Source organism: Sarcophilus harrisii, chromosome 3 (assembly GCF_902635505.1).
Source record: "Sarcophilus harrisii chromosome 3, mSarHar1.11, whole genome shotgun sequence".
Lineage (NCBI taxonomy): Eukaryota > Metazoa > Chordata > Mammalia > Dasyuromorphia > Dasyuridae > Sarcophilus > Sarcophilus harrisii.
In genome coordinates, this window is record NC_045428.1 from 53943567 (window position 1) to 53960002 (window position 16436).

A 16436-nucleotide genomic window follows, 5' to 3' on the forward strand; every position below is an offset into this window, starting at 1 on the left:
GTCCATAAGAAATTATCAATATGATGTTACAGATATTTTCCAAGTTGATATAATCAGCAATATCAGCATATAAAACTTCTGGAGGACCTCACTATCCATAGGAAATCCCTCACCTTAAAGTCTGCATCACTGTAGCAAAACACCTTTGGCAAATAAACGGCTTCCCCCTTTATCATCAAAGGATTGTAGAATAAGGTTATTTCTACTTTTATAACTTTCAAGGAATCTGGAATGATCTTAACATTTATAAGGAAGCAGATGGGAAAAAGCAGACTTTGGGGTGACATTTTGCTATATCAAATAAGTTTTTTTCTTATTTAAATAAGCAATACACCCAGTGAGAGCTTATAGTCTCTCTCATTCAGTCAATTTGAATGATGAAACCAACACTTTCTATCAATGCACGCACAGCACCCTGTATGCAACTTACAGAGATTGCCTAAAACAAAGCTTTTTAAAACATAAGTCACAATCTTATGGGGGTCACATAACTGAATGTGGGGGTTACCAAAAAATGCTTTTTTAGCCTTCTGAGTCCAATGACCAAAAATTAATTCAAAATCAAATGGGTAATGAATTCAAGGCCTTTTCGGCAGCGCTTGCCCATGTTGCATTGTGTAACTTCGCTGCAGCCTGGGTTCCCAACACAAGTTGCACTGCATATGCACAAACTGCCAGCAATACCTGGCCTTAGACTCCAGACGATTTCTCAAGCAAAAAGGGGTCATGAGTGGGAACAATCTGAGGTTCTGACCTAGAGCACTGAGAAGGGAAAGGAATAAGCAATAATGCAACATGCCTGAGAGGTAGGGGTGTTATCTCTGTTTTGCAAAAGAGAAAATTGAGGCAGAAATAAAGTGACTTGTCTAGGTTCATAAAGTTACTAAGTATTTTAGGTCGAATTTGAACTCGGGTCTTCCTGATTCCAGGCCCAACACTCTATTCTTAAAAGCTGACTGACTTACCTAACAAGGTCACACTGTTACTATCAATGAATCATATCTATCTGTCAATAAAAAGTTATAAAAATTAAAAAATGAATCATATATCTAAAAATAAAATTTTAATCCCTTCCTCTTAAAACAAACTTCAATGATAAGTATCTCCCCCTCCCCCCTGGCCTTGGTCTCCCTAAAAACATAATTCTTTTGTCTTAAAATTTGTATCCCCAGTGCTTGACACAAATTTTTTCTTGATTCATTTTTTATTCAATTTGTAACCATTTACATGGGGGGGGGGGGGGGAGGAGCGGGCGAGTAAGTGGGTACATGTTACTTTTTATCTCATCTAACCGGAGCATTAAGAGGTTGAGTGAATTGCCCATGTGTTCACAGGTAATTCCCCAACTACCAGTCCTAAACCCAAATCATTTTCTACTAAAATGTACCAAGGGATCTTTCTATTTCTTCCTATTACTACAAACCATAAACTGATATTTTTTTCCTAAGAGTCCCCCCAAACAATTTAGCTTTTCTCAGTAAATTCTTCAAATGATAACCATTTATCAAGCACTTAATAACTACATGTTAGATACTATGTAAATTGCTGGCGACAGAAACAAGTCTCTGCCCTAAGAAGCTTAATTCTAATGAGGAAACTATATATATATAATGAGGAAACTATATGAATACCTGCAAAATCTTTAATAGATGGAATGAACCCCAGAAAAGGCAAGAGGAGGTGGAGGGGAAGGCAGGGATCAGGAGAGGTTTCCTGTACAAGGCAGTGTGAGCTAAATCCTGAAAAGAACCAGGGATTCCAAGAGTGAGACCTAACAAGAATGTATTCCAAGCATGGGAGATAGCAAGTCAAAGGTTTGGAGAATGCAGAGGACATTTCATGTGCAAGGAATAGGAAATAGGCCAGTCTAATTGGACTGTGATAAAATGTGAAGAACAGGCAATGGGAAAACTGGAAAGGTAGGAAGGGGCTAGGTTATAACAAACTTTGTATGACAAAGGATGCTATTCAATCCTAGGGACCACCACTAATCTTTTATTGAGTAAGGGGGTAACATTGGTGATTTTAAAAAACTACTTTTGTAACTGTAAAAGATAAACTGAGTGGGAAGAGGCTTGAAACTCAAAGACGAATCAAGAGGTTTTTATAGCAAAAGAGGAATGTGGTAGATGTATGAACAGAAGAGGAGAAAAGATGTAGGAGATATTATAAAGAGAGAAATGATTGTGAGATGGAATGAGGAGTAAGAGTTAAAGCAAAGGTTGTGAATCTGGGTAACTGAAAGGATGGTGACACCATTAATAATGGCAAAAGAATCCTCTTTTTTGACATGTTGAGTTTGAGGTACATAAGGGACATCCAAATTAAAACATGACCGCAACTGATAATGCGATTCAATTGAAGATGAGGAGAGACTAAAGCAGAATATATACATCTAGGAATCATTAACATAAACAGGCACTGATGAGATAGTATACAGGGAAAAAGGAAGAGGACTCAAGTCAGAGAAAGGGAGTATATGTCAGATACAAGGAAGAGGCTCAAAAGGAGCAGTCAGGGATGCAATTGGACAATCAAGACAGAACTAAAAGGAAGTGATCAAGAGTATTAAATGCTACAGAAGTTAAGAACAGGAATTGAGAAAAGACAATTAGATTTGGCAATCAATAATGTTGAAGAAAATAGCTTCAGAAAATGATTATGTCTGAAGCCAGCTTGAAGAAAGTTTAGAAGAGAATAAGATGAAAAAGGGAGGCATTCAGCATACATAGCTTTATCAAGGAACTTAGCCTGAAGAAGAGAAGATACATAAAATAATAATCAGAAAGGATGAGAAGATCTAGTGAGTTTTTTAATAAATGAGGTTAGGGCAGTTAGGAGGCTCAGCAGATAGTCAGGAGGACCTGAATTCAAATCCAATCTCAGATACTTAGCACTTACTAGCTGTGTGACCCTGGAAAAGTCACTTAACTGAGTGCCTTGCAAAAAAAAAAGAAGAATGGAGGAAGCATGGGCATGTTCATAAGCAACAAAAGAAACCAGTAAAAAAGATTCAAAATTATTCAATATTGAAAAAAATTCTACATCACTATAGATTTGATTAATGCAAATTAAAACTCTAAGATAACACCTCACACTTCTCAAATTGGCTAAATTGACAGGAAAAGAATGATAAATGTTGGAGGGGATGTGAGAAAACTGAGACACTAATGCATTGTGTGAAGTGATTCAAACATTTTGAAGAACAATCTAGAACTACGTCCAAAGGGCTATCAAACTGTGCATACCCCTTGACCCAGCAGTGCCATTATTGGGTCTGTATTCCAAGGAAATCATAATGCTGAGAAAAGGACCCACATGTACAAAAATGTTTATAGTGGATCTTTCTGTGGTAACAAAGAACTGGAAAATGAATAAATGCCCATCAGCTGGGAAAAGGCTGAACAAGTTGTGGTATATGAAGGTAACAGAATGTTATTGTTCTAAGAAAAAGAAAAAAAAAAAAATGAACAAGCTGATTTTTGAAAGGCCTGGAAAGATTTACATGAACTGATGTTGAGGGAAACAAGTAGAACCAGGAATACATTAACAGCAAGAATGTGTGATGATCAACTATAAAAGACTTGGTTCTTCTCAGTGGTTCAGTGATCCAAAGCAATCCCAATACAGTCGACAGAAAATGTCAACTGCATCCAAAAAAAGAACTAAGGAGACTGAAGATTTACTGAATATAAATCAGCACATGCCATGTTCACTCCTCTTTTGTTTTTTTTTTTCTCTCCCATAGTTTTTCCCTTTTGCTTTGCTTTTTCGCTCCCAACATGATTTATAAAGTAATGTGTTAAAATAGAGAAAAAGTATTCACTATTGTTAATCTATAAATAGAGACATTGGGAATGACAAGAAAGATAGTTTTCTAAAGAAGGTGGTAGCAAATGGAGATAAATGTTGAGACTTAGCAAGAAGTGTTTGTTCACTGAGAATGTGCTTTTTATTTTCATATGTGTAAAGTATAGTATAAGGCTAGGTTATCAGTGGGAAGAGTGAGGTGAGGAGGTATGGGAGATCTGGAAGAGAAAAGTTTTACAAGCTACCTTGGTCAATGGGATACAGAAATGATCTGAGAATAAAGGACTTGCTCAATATCAGTGAGAAGCCAGTTGAGCTTAGTTAACAAAAATCTGTAGTAGACCCAGTCAGAAAAGTTTCATTACTTTCTCTAGCTCTGCTCAGTAAAGGAGTAGTACAAAGGAAGAAGATGGGAGTAATACCAGTATTTAAAACAGTTTCAATTGAAAATTCCCACACTAAACACTACTACATTTTAAGTAGCAGAAAAAATAATGGGTTTTGGAAGTTGACCTACAGGGGGAAAAAAAAAACCTATATTTGAAAAGTTACATTAGCTTATTTCCTCTGGAAATTTCTAGTTCACACTAGTTCGTGTGTTCTTACATTAGCAGAAACTGTGCCATATTACTGATTTTTTTTAACTTGCAAGAGATATTAAAGTTAAAATTTTTGAACTACAATTTGTAGCACATATCTCTAAGTAGAAAAAGTAATTTCTGCTGCATGTTTTAAGGTTTTATAAACATGGTGAGATAAACATTAAAACTAGATGCTTGGGGCAGCTAGGTGGCGCAGTGGATAGAGCACCAGTCCTGAAGTCAGAAGCATCTGAGTTCAAATCTTATCTCAGACACTTAACCAGTCCTAGCTGTGTGACCCTGGGCAAGTCATTTAACCCCAATTCCTCAGCAAAAATAAAAAATCTCTTCCAAGAAAACTCCAAACAAAGACTTGAAGAGTTGGTCACCACTGAAATGCCTCAACAAGAGAATGCCTCTCTAGCTCCAGTTGTACAGTCAAAGCTAGATGCTTAAAATTCTTACATTTATTCAACAAATCAGCTCCATCTGAACTTCAGGCAAAAAAAGACATATCTAAATATAAACCTCCCTCTCTAGTTGGCTAGCATGTCCCTTAAACCTATTTTAGATATCTAATAATAAGAAGCATTTGTAATGCTTAATGACTTATGGTTTGCAAAGTGCTTTATAATTATCACATTTTTATCCTCAGACCAACCTGGAAGATGGGTGCATTATTACCTTCATTTTACAGATGTGAAGAAACTGAGGCAAACAGATAAATCTTTTGGCAAGGGTAGGTAGGAGGAAAATGGATTTGAAATCAAGAACTGTGTGCAATGCCTTCCTGAAGCACTTATTAAGTGTGTCAAGTCACTTAACAGCTCTCAGGTTCTATTTCTTTACCTGTAAAATGAGTTAAGTGGACAAAGACAGACTCTAAGGTCCTTTCCAGTTCAAAATCTATGCTACTTATGAATTCAGTTTTCCATATAGAAGCAAAGCCATAAGATATCTTTGCAAAAACTTACCTCTGATCATTTTACAAAAAGGAGCCTGTTCTAAGCATATCAATAACGAACTAATTTGCTCAGTTTACTTTAAATGTTAATGTTATACTGTACAAAAAAAAAAAAAAAGCTTCTTCAATTCTGCAAGAATTAATTATAGTTATCCTAAGGATCAGAAATTGACTCCAGAAAGCCGTTATTCTCAATGGCATAATTTATTACAGCATTCATTAAAACTATATTAAATATTTCAAATTATGTTGAAATTCCCATTTTCTTTTCAATAATAAAACTACCCTCGAGGACTACCTTTTTGCAATTATTTCATACAAGTACCTAAGGATGACACCGTTAAATTGAAGTTCCTGAGTCCATTTAAGAGTCAAACATGAGGAGGTAATAACTAAATTCTTTCATTGTACTGCAATCTCCTTATTTGTGTATTTTCTTGAAATAACTGGAATCTGGTAAGTTTGAGAATATTTAAGATTTCTATTATTTCTATTCTACATTATAACTGGAATTTGGGAAGTTTGAGAATATTTAAGATAAATATTCTCTTCTATATTCTAACTGGAATCTGGGAAGTTTGAGAATATTTAAGATTTCTATTATTTCTATTCTACATTCTATTATAACTGGAATCTGGGAAGCTTGAGAATATTTAAGATTTCTATTATTTCTATTCTACATTCTATTATAACTGGAATCTGGGAAGTTTGAGAATATTTAAGATTTCTATTATTTCTATTCTATATTCTATTATAACTGGAATCTGGGAAGTTTGAGAATATTTAAGATTTCTATTATTTCTATTCTACATTCTATTATAACTGGAATCTGGGAAGTTTGAGAATATTTAAGATTTCTATTATTTCTATTCTACATTCTATTATAATTGGAATCTGGGAAGTTTGAGAATATTTAAGATTTCTATTATTTCTATTCTATATTATAACTGGAATTTGGGAAGTTTGAGAATATTTAAGATAAATATTCTCTTCTATATTCTAACTGGAATCTGGGAAGTTTGAGAATATTTAAGATTTCTATTATTTCTATTCTATATTCTATTATAACTGGAATCTGGGAAGTTTGAGAAAAAATATTTAAGATTTCTATTATTTCTATTCTATATTCTATTATAACTGGAATCTGGGAAGTTTGAGAATATTTAAGATTTCTATTATTTCTATTCTATATTCTATTATAACTGGAATCTGGGAAGTTTGAGAAAAAATATTTAAGATTTCTATTATTTCTATTCTATATTCTGTTATAACTGGAATCTGGGAAGTTTGAGAATATTTAAGATTTCTATTATTTCTATTCATTGTAACAAGATCCAAATGTATTTTTTTCTGCTATATTTGTTTTTAAAAGGTTTATTATATAAACAACAAAAAAAGGCAAATTCAGTCAGTCGCTTTAAATACATTCTAAGAGTTTGATATTTACTTGGAAGATTTTGTATGTGGCCAAATAAATTTAAAAGCTGGGACTCGACGACTTTAAAATGACTGCTCTATCACCTCGGGGCAAGTCCTAACCTCTCTCGGACTTCCAGTTTAGGTCACAGAAGAGGGGTTAGAAGCAGATGATGAGGTCCATTTCAATGATCATTGATCATTCAAGATCCTGTTCTAATTGTCATATTTGTCATATAGGACCAAAAGTATCATGAACCCCCCTCAAACCTCCCCAAAGGCAAGACTAGAGACTTTTTTTTATTTCATCTAAGTTGTTTGGCTGATTCGAGACCAAGGATGGGGTGGCGGGGGTGCGGGAGACCCCGCGTTTCTAACCAAGCCTTCCCTAAATCGGTCATTCCGTGCATGAATTGCATCTTTTGCCTCCATGTTTATCTCGCCAAACCCAGGGTTTTTAAGAGATCATGTCCCTGGCGACCATTCGCCCGAGGAGTCTCGTTTCCGATACGGACCCCGGCTTCGGGAGCCCTGCCTAAACATTTCTGCCAGTTCCCCAACGGAAAGCGGGTCTCCCGCCCTGGCCGCCGCCCGGTCTCCCACGAGTTTCCCCCACGCCCCCCCCCCCCCCCCCCCCCCCCCCCCCCCCCCCCCCCCCCCCCCCCCCCCCCCCCCCCCCCCCCCCCCCCCCCCCCCCCCCGCCCCCCCCCCCCCCCCCCCCCCCCCCCCCCCCCGCCCCGGGAGCCCAACGCCCGGCCGGCCGCCCCGCGAGCTCACAAAGCTGGCCGCGCAAACTTTCGCCCGGGGGCGTCTGCGGCGGCAGAGCAGGGGCAAGCGCTCCCCCGCCGCGCCGCGCCGCCCCCCGCGGCGGCAGGTGCCTCTCCCCTCCCCCGCCCCGGCCCGCGCCCCCCGGCCCGCCGGCACTCACAGGCTGCCGGAGCAGGACGTGCACACGAAGGAGCCCACGGTCATGTTCACGTAGGTGGGGCCCCGCTGGTCGCAGTCGAAGCACTTGCGGTTGTGCGCGAGGCCGGTCATTTCCCGCAGCATCTTCAGGTGCTTCTCCTCCTGCTTCCGCTTCGCGCTGGCCGCCATGGCCGCGGAGGGAGGGAGGGAGGGCAGGGAGCCGGGCGGCGCAGCGCCCGGACCCCGCACCGCGCACCGCCCGCCCGCCCGCTCGCTCGCTCGGCCGCCCGTCAGCCGCCGCCGCCGCCGCGTTCAGGCACCCGGCTCGGCCCGGCCGCAGCCCTAGGGCCGCCCCGCTGCAGCCTCCGAGCGCGGCCTCGCTAGGCGACCCAGACCGGCCGGCCCGCAACGAGCGCCGCCGCCGCCGCCGCCGCCTTCGCCTCTGCTCTGCCTCTGCTCTGCCTCGGTCCCCGCAGCCGCCGCCACAGGCACCACAGCCGCCGCCGCCACCACCTTCCCGACTTCTCCTGAGGGGAAAAGACAAGGAAGGGGAACGGCCAAGAGGAGGCCCGCCCCGGGGCGGCCGCAGGCCAAGCGTGAGCCTGCGCCCTCGCCTGGACGGGAGGAGTCACTGCAGGCAACGTGCGCGCACCGAGCAGGGGGCGTGCCCAAGCTTGGGCTCCCTTCCTCTGAGAATGCTTCCCACAACGTCCAGCCTGGGGCGGCTTGGAGCGCACGGGGCGGGGAGACGCCGCAGGAGCCGGTCCGGGGGGCGGGGCGTGCCCAGCGTCTGCCCTGCCGCGGTTCGGGAATGTCCATCTCCCCCAGACCCACGGGGGGGAGGGGGGGGGCGGGGCGGGGGGGGTTTCCCTTGGCAGAGATCCTGCCACTTCCTCCTCCGGCTCATTTGACAGATGGGGAAACTGAGGCAAGCAAGGTGAAGTGACTTGCCCAGGTCACACAGCTAGTGAGTGTCTAAGGTCGCATTTGCAGTCGGGTCTCCCTGACTCCAGGCCCTAGGCTTTATCCAGCGAGCAGCTACCTCCCGGCCCATAGGAAAATCTCAATAACTTATTTCAAGCTTAGGTAATTAATCAATTGATTGATTTTGAGCTTAATAGCTCGGTTAATTAATTGATTTTGAGCTTGATGGCTCATAATTGCCTCCTAACCCTCCCTCCCTTCTTTCCTTCTTTACTCCCTCTCCCTTTTTTCTCCCTCCTTTCCTTCCCTCCCTTCCTTCCTTTTTCCCTCTCTTTCCCTCCCTTTTCTCCTCCTTCACTTCCTCCCTTTTTTCTTCTTTCCTCCTTTCCCTCCTTTCTCCTCTTTTCCTCCTCTACTTCTCTCTCCTTTCCTTTTTTCCTTCCCTCCTTCCCTTTCTTACTCCCTTTTTTTCTCCCTTCCTCTTTCTGTATCTCCCTTCCTTCCTTCCCATCTTTCCTTCCTCACTCCCCCTCTACCTCCCTCCTTACTTCCATCATCTTTCTTTCTTCCTGCTCAAAATCTTTTGGTTATAAACATGGTGGCGTATACCGGTCATCTATGTTACCTTTGATTTCCACAAACTCACCCTAACCAATGAGAACTCCTATCATTTTTACCTCTGTAATCTCTCTCCCGCTTGTCCCCTCCATTTCATTCCCACAGGCCACCCTCAGTACCACGCACCTAAAACTCTGCCACTGCCTCTTACCTGATCTTCCTGACTTCTTGTCTAAGTTCTTAGCACAGTGCCTGGCAATCCATTTAAATGCTGCTTCTCTTCCCCTTTTCATATGTTCCTCATCTACTACTCTGGTTTTTAATTACTGTCAAATTAATCTCCCTTTTGCTAACATAGATCTGATGTCTCATTGGCCTACTATTGGCTCCTGGGTTAAACCATATGGTTTAAACTCAACCTGGCAATCGAGGCCCCTGACAAATTGGAACCACTTTATCTTTCCAGTTTTACCTTAGCCTATGATTTCCTTCTTTCATGCCTTTTGTCATGCTGTGCCTTATGATTTTGCACATTCTCCACCTGTTGTAACCCTACAGGTCCTTTAAGGCCAGACTCAAATGCAATATCTTCCTGGAAGTCTTTCTTGGTCCTCCATCAATCAGATAGACCTCACAAAGCATCCGGTTTGCACCTCTTTATGCACTTGCCATCTGTCATAGCATTTCAGATTTCAAAGGAACCTGAGGTCAGCTGTCTCATCCAACCTGAATAAAGAATAGGAATTTCTAAATAGGAAACCCCTCTCCAATTTACTTGACAAAATTCACACCCAACCTTTCCTCATATACATCCAGGAATCAGAAACTCATTACCTCCCAAAGCAGTCTTTTCCATTTTTCTGCAACTGTAAATGTTAAGATATTATTTCCTTTATTAAACTAAAGTTTGACTTTCAGCAATTACCTCCCTTCTCAATCTCTCCCCCTCCCCCCATCAAATTGCTCCAATCTCTGTCCCCTGGGGCCAACCAAAGCAAAAGGGCTTTTCTTCCACTAGCAAGTCCTCCAAATGCTAAAAGATAGCTCTCATCTTGTACTCCAGTTGTAGACTGGGAGCTCCATGACAACTGGGGCTGGGCCTTATTTAATCATAGTGGGCTTTTCCATCAACTCAGCACAAGACAATGCTCTGCATACAAAAAAGTGCCTAATAAATGTTCTCTAAAGTTAAAGCCTCAGGCTCCCAGTGGAAATGATTGAATAAATGTCTTACTACATCTTGTGATCAACATGCTACTTTTAGTTAAGTTAGATAGAGACAGAGACAGAGAGATGGAGACAGGGAGAAAGAGAGGTAAGGAGGGAGAGAGGGAGGGAGAGAGGAAAGAAGGGGGAGATAAGAAGGGAGGGAAGGAGAGGGGAGAGAGGGAGAGAGACAGACAGACAGGAGGGGGAAGGTAAGGAGAGAGGGAGAGAGGAAAGGACGGGGAAAGAGAGAAGGGAGGGAAGGAAGGAGAGAAAGAGAGAGAGAGAAAGAAGGAGGAGGATGGAGAGAGAAGGAAGGGGGAAGGGAAAGAGGAAGGCATGGAGAGACAGAGACAGAGTCAGAAAGAAATTTGTAATAGGTTGAGATGAAGAATTTTTGTTTACTTGGGGTTTAACTCCTCATGGAGCTTACTCAGTTATTCAGGTAACTGCCACACAGATATCTCCAATCCTAGATCAGCCAAATATATATATATATATATATATATATATATATATATCCCAATACAACAAACTTTTCTAAATGTCTTCTATGTGCAAAACACCAGAGAGGCAAAGTGACTGCCTTCAAAGAGCTTACCCTGAAGGAGGAGAGAGGATGTCTTCACAATGATCATGATACTACATAGAATGTGGTAAATCTTTAAGACAAGCTCTAGGCTTGCATCAGCTGGAAACAGCTATTTATGCAAACAGCATGTGTTTGGGGGATTTTGTTTGTTTTTCTGGCAAAGAGGGGGAAAGGGAAGTGTTTTGGTACCATCCAGGTGCCTGCATGATCCCTAGGACACTCCTGACTTCATATCTTTGCACTGTAGTGGCTCCCATGGCTGAAATGCTCTTCCCTCCTCACCCTCATCTCAGCCTCCCTGAGAGGCTTCCTTCACAATTTACTTCAAATCCCATTTTCTCCATGAGACCCTTCCCAGTGTATCTGAATTTCTCCTTCCCCTACTCTAAGATTAGCTTCCATTTACCCTGTTTATATCTTGCATGTTTATTTATGTGTTGTCACTCCCATTATAATGTGAGAACTAAAACTTTATTTTTCTCTTTCTTTGCATCCCCTGTACTTATCCCAGAGCCTGGCACATAGTAAGTGCTTAATCAATGCTTGTGACTCACTGATTTCAAGACAAATGTCTACTTCATTAACCCCAAAGAGAATACTCTATCAGCTTCACATATGGAGTGGATGCATGCCAGCCTAGCCTTGTCTGCTTTTTTCTTTTCTTTTGACAGGATAACTCAATTGGTAGGTGAGGGGAATGCAGGAGAGAGCAGCAAGCTACATTTTGGCAGATTATTTAACAAATTTTCTCATGTCCCTACTGTGAGAAAGAAGAGATGTAGAGTAGACAATAGTGCAGTCAGGTTTGTTCACAACTGACTAATCAGTGGTTCCATAATACCTTGGAAGGAGATTTCCTGTAGGGCTTCCCAGGGTTGGTTTTTGTCAGTGACTTGGCAGACTTATCAGGTTTTCCAATGACACGGAGTTTGCGAGACATAGCTAGCACATCAGTTGATAGATTTAGGATTCACAAAGATCTTTAATGGGAGGCAGCTAGGTAGGTGGTGCAGTAGATAAAAAACTGCTCTTGATTCAAAAAGAACTAAATTTTAATCTTCCCTCATACACATTACCTATATGTCTCTGAGCAAATCACTTCACCTCTGCCTTGGTTTCCTCATCTGTAAAATGAATATAATAATAGTACCTCGCTCAGAGTGGTGTGAGGATCAAATAAGTTAATATTTGTAAAGCACTTTGTAAATCTAAAACTGTGATATAAATGCTAGCTATTATTGGATGGAAAGATCATTGTGCTGAATCTAATAGGAGAAATTTAATAAAGATAAGTATAAAGTCACTTATAGATTCTAAAGCTCAGTTTCACAACTATAGGAAAAGAGAAGCCTGGCTCAACAGCAGAACATCTGGGATTCTAGATGGCTGAAGGAAATTTTACCATAAGTGAACAGCCTAATGCAGAAACCCAGAAAACTAATGCAAACTTAGGTTGAATTAAGAACAACATAGCATCCAGCAATTCAAATGCAAGAGTCCTACTATATTCTACCTTGTTCAGAATATACCTGGATTATTGTGTTTGGTTCTGGATACCACATTTTAGAAAGACACAGATAAACCACTAGCAATCGAAAAATAACCAGTATGGTAAAGGGGCTTCAGTCCATGTCACTTGAAGATAATTTGAAGAACTGAAAAAATTTAGAAAAAAGGAACATAGGAAAGACTAATGGCTGTCTTTAAAGACACTCAGCTTCTGTTGGACCCAAGGATCTCATCTATAAAATGAAGAGATCAGATCAAAAGACCTCTGAGGTCCCTTATAGCACTAGATTTGTGATTTGTGTATTTGAAAGGCTGTTTCATGAGGGGAGGAGTGGGTAATTTTTTTTTTTTTTTTTTTTTGACCCCAGAGGAAAGACCTGGGAACATTGGGTAGAAACTGCAAAGGGGCAGATTTAGGATTGATGAAAGAAAAGACTTCCTACCGATTAGAGCAATCCAAAAAAAATGGAACTGACTGTTTCAAGTTCCATCTCACATGAGAAAGTCAAGCAAAACCTGGATGAGTTCTTGCCAGGACTGCTATAGAGAAGATCCTTTTTTCATTTAAATGTTCAAATTAAAAATTTAAAGACTCTTCCAACTTTGTGTTCTGTAACTGATTTCCATGAGAAGAGAACATGTTAGAAGTACAAAGAACCTAAGAAATTGTAGTTGGAGTTGATTAGGAGGGATAGTACTTTTCCTCAATGACACAGGGTTGGATGTTAATTAACCTGGGTGCTTAACTTTAAAATCTGTTTGTTTCCCAGCTGATCAGTTCCTTTGTTAAACACATACAAGCATGGCTGAAAATAACAGCTTGTGAGGAAACCGGCAGACTTTGAAATCAGACCTCTAATGGCAAAGGTCTAAGATCTCTACAAATTTAAATAAGTCTCCTAAGTTTTCACTTCCTTGATAAGGGTCCGCCTTATTGCAGAATGATACAGACTGATCTTTGCTGAGGCCCTAGGAAACTGGTTGCCAGCTCATCCCAGGCTAACCCCACCCACATTGACTGAAAGGAACAATTCTCCTGTCATGCTTTCAGTGCAAGTTATTTCACTTCAGGGAAAGGAAATATAACAAAGAGAGTAAGAATAGCATCTGAGGTTATGCTGTTAGGTAGTCACCAGTCCTTTCTTCCAACATGGAATGGAAGGAGTAATGAGGACTTTTTCTAAAGTCTTCCTTGGATGCTAAATCACGTCATGAAGGGAACCCTGAATTCTTTAAGTATAAGCCAGTGGAGCAAAAAAACTAGCAGGTTCCACCCATCAAGCTCTCTGTAAGCATTTACTAAATTGGAAAGAAGGAAACAAGTATTTATTAAGTAACTGCTGTGTGCCAGGCATTGTCCCAAATACTTTACAAATAATTTCAATGTTTGCTAAGGATCCAGCCTCAGACTCTTAACTAAACTGATCCTAATTCATAGAAGCTCATTATCAAAGAAAAGACCAAACATTCATTTATTTGGGCCATAATTCAAGAAAAGTACTCCTTAAGGTGAAGGGAAAAGGGGAAATGGGGGTGTCATATGTGCTGGTGAGCTGAATCACTCCCACTGATGAGCTTGCATGTTTGAAATTGAGGGGAGATGAATGGTCCTTCTTCTGACCTAAGATTGAAACTTCCTTCTTTTCTCAATTCATAACAAACCTCTCTTTCTCTACATCTTTTTCTTATCTCTTTCCTTGCATCAAATATAATTTTCCTCAATACCTGGACTCCATCGCAGTCAGAAGTTGGGGCTTTGGAGGACAGAAGTATTCCACTTTCAGTAACCTTCTAATCAAATCTTCACTTCAGACTTCATAATGTCTAAAGTTAGCTTCAGTTAGATTGATAATAATAATAATAATGATACATCTGTTGGCAATAAACACCAGCAACCTATGAAATGAGAGTAATAAGGCTGTGGGCTGCATTTTCCCTTTTTATTAATATTCTTTCCCAACCACAGCATGACTTCTTTAGACTCTTGACCAACAAACCAATGTTAATTTTTATGAACAGCTCAGGTAATGCAAAAAAAAAAAAAAAAAAAAAAGCAATATTAGCATCATTAATTTGTCCAAGCTGCTCATTTCTAAACTCTATAGCAAATTTCACATAGTGAATAATATCTCAAGGCTTAACATATAAAGTTTTTGCAAAAAAAAAAAAAAATACATTGATGACTTATTTTTTTTTTTTTTTTACTCTTTTAATAGTTTCATTCTCATCTGATTATTTTTAACTTTGTTTCCAGGATGTTTTTGTTTTTTGTTTTTTTTAATTTACAAGAAGCAGTGAGACAAAAAAAAAAAAAAAAAAAAAAAAGACAAGTTGGGGAGAAAAGGACAATGAAGAAAGTCATTGCATACTTCCTGGAAACAAAAGTGTGGTTACTGCAGACTTTAAGAAGCTGTTCACTCAGAAGATGTATGTGGCACACAATAGTGACTGTATACTTCAAGAAACATATATTTGAGAGTAGGGATTTTTAATCTTTTTTTTTTTTAATCTCAGAATACCTTCTGGTCATTCTGATAAAACCTATGGACCCATGTTCACAGTGAAATTTTTAAATACATAAAATTAAGAAGAAATTGAAGACATTGAGTTTACAGACCCCAAGTTAAGATCTCTTATTCTAGATGATGATACCATAAGTAGTATATTAGCCACTTTCCTCTAATTGATGCTAGATATGAAAAATAAGAATCCTCTTCCACTGCTGTGGATCAACTGAAAACTTGCTTCCTATCTAACTGAATGGTTGAACTAATGTTTTTCATATTGTTTCATGTATGTCAGTTTTCATGTATGTTAATTCAACATCCCCTGCAAAAATTTAAAATGAGGATCCATGTAAATGTCTCTATCCTCCTCAGCTCCTAACACAGAGCTAGGCACAGAATAGGTGCTCAACAAAAATTTTAGCTGGTCCTTTAAAATCCAGTGGATTGAATTGAGACTTGAGTTATCAGTGGACTGGAGAGACACTTCCGGAGTTCAGAGGGAAACCACAACAAAGAGACTTCAATTAATTCTTTTCAACTTGTTTCACACAGGTCAATATTGTCTCCCTAACTAAATTAAAAAACAAGATTGTGTATAAACTTCTGTATCCTCTATAATACCTGCCACATATTAAGCACAAAGAAGATGCTCAATAAATATAAGCTAAAAGGAGAAAAATTCTAAAGCTCCATCAGTAGTTATCAGCAAAGGATTCTAACAAGGAAGCCCCACACCCGGCCTCCTAGCTTCATTCAGTAGGGTATTTCCATTTCGGTGCCATCTGCCAGAAAGCAGACACTGTGGAATCAAAATACCTCCTGTGACAGCCTTGGTATCATAGAGAGAGCACACAGCAGAGTAAATAAGAAACTGCATCAAAGAGAAAAATGTCCTATTCAAGTTTCTTGAAATGGAACTCAAATTATTTCCAATTACTGAAAAGAGAATGAAATCTTCGTCTTTTTAAAAAGGATATAGGCTAGTTGAGAAGAAAATCTTGTCTAGTTCTCAGAAAAGAAAAATCAAAGGGAGCTTGCAAGAGTTTAAAAAAGCAAGATAGACCCCTGCTGTACTTATTCTATTCAAAGGAGAATTAGGATTTTTTTTTTTTTTTTTTTTAGGCTAGCGCTTTTAGGAAACACATTCTCTTTCCTTCATTTTATATTCCTCCCTGCCTGTCACAGTCAACCAGGTAGTGACTTGTTATATAACTAGGAGTGAACTGAATACAGTACCAAGTAATTCCCCAGGGCCCAATTGTCCAATGTAGCAATCAGGCAGTGATTCCTGGTGAAAGTGAAATTATCATCCAATACACACAATGCTATCTTAGGCAATAATTACCCGCCAGACATTTTTCTGTTGCAGCCCTGCTTCATGGAGACTGTAGCTCTGCCCTAAATGACAGCAGGAAAGGCAAAGCAGACAGATGGTACCATTTGAGTTCTTCCCTGGCAGCCCA

General features: G+C 40.2%; 1 protein-coding gene across 13 annotated transcripts in view; it reads right to left on the reverse strand.

The window, feature by feature from the left end:
- AGFG1 (ArfGAP with FG repeats 1) overlaps nucleotides 1-10174 on the reverse strand; it is a 91079-nt gene extending 80905 nt beyond the window's left edge. For 12 of the 13 annotated variants that reach the window (XM_031957911.1, XM_031957910.1, XM_031957907.1 and 9 more), the window contains exon 1: nucleotides 7700-7931. In XM_031957911.1, the coding sequence (XP_031813771.1) occupies nucleotides 7700-7866 (167 nt within the window). In that variant the 5' untranslated portion in view covers nucleotides 7867-7931. Of the gene's footprint in view, nucleotides 1-7699; nucleotides 7932-9631; nucleotides 9886-9993 lie in introns of those variants that run through there. The other variant, XM_031957908.1, reaches the window with a different exon arrangement.
- Between the last annotated feature and the right edge of the window lie 6262 nt (nucleotides 10175-16436).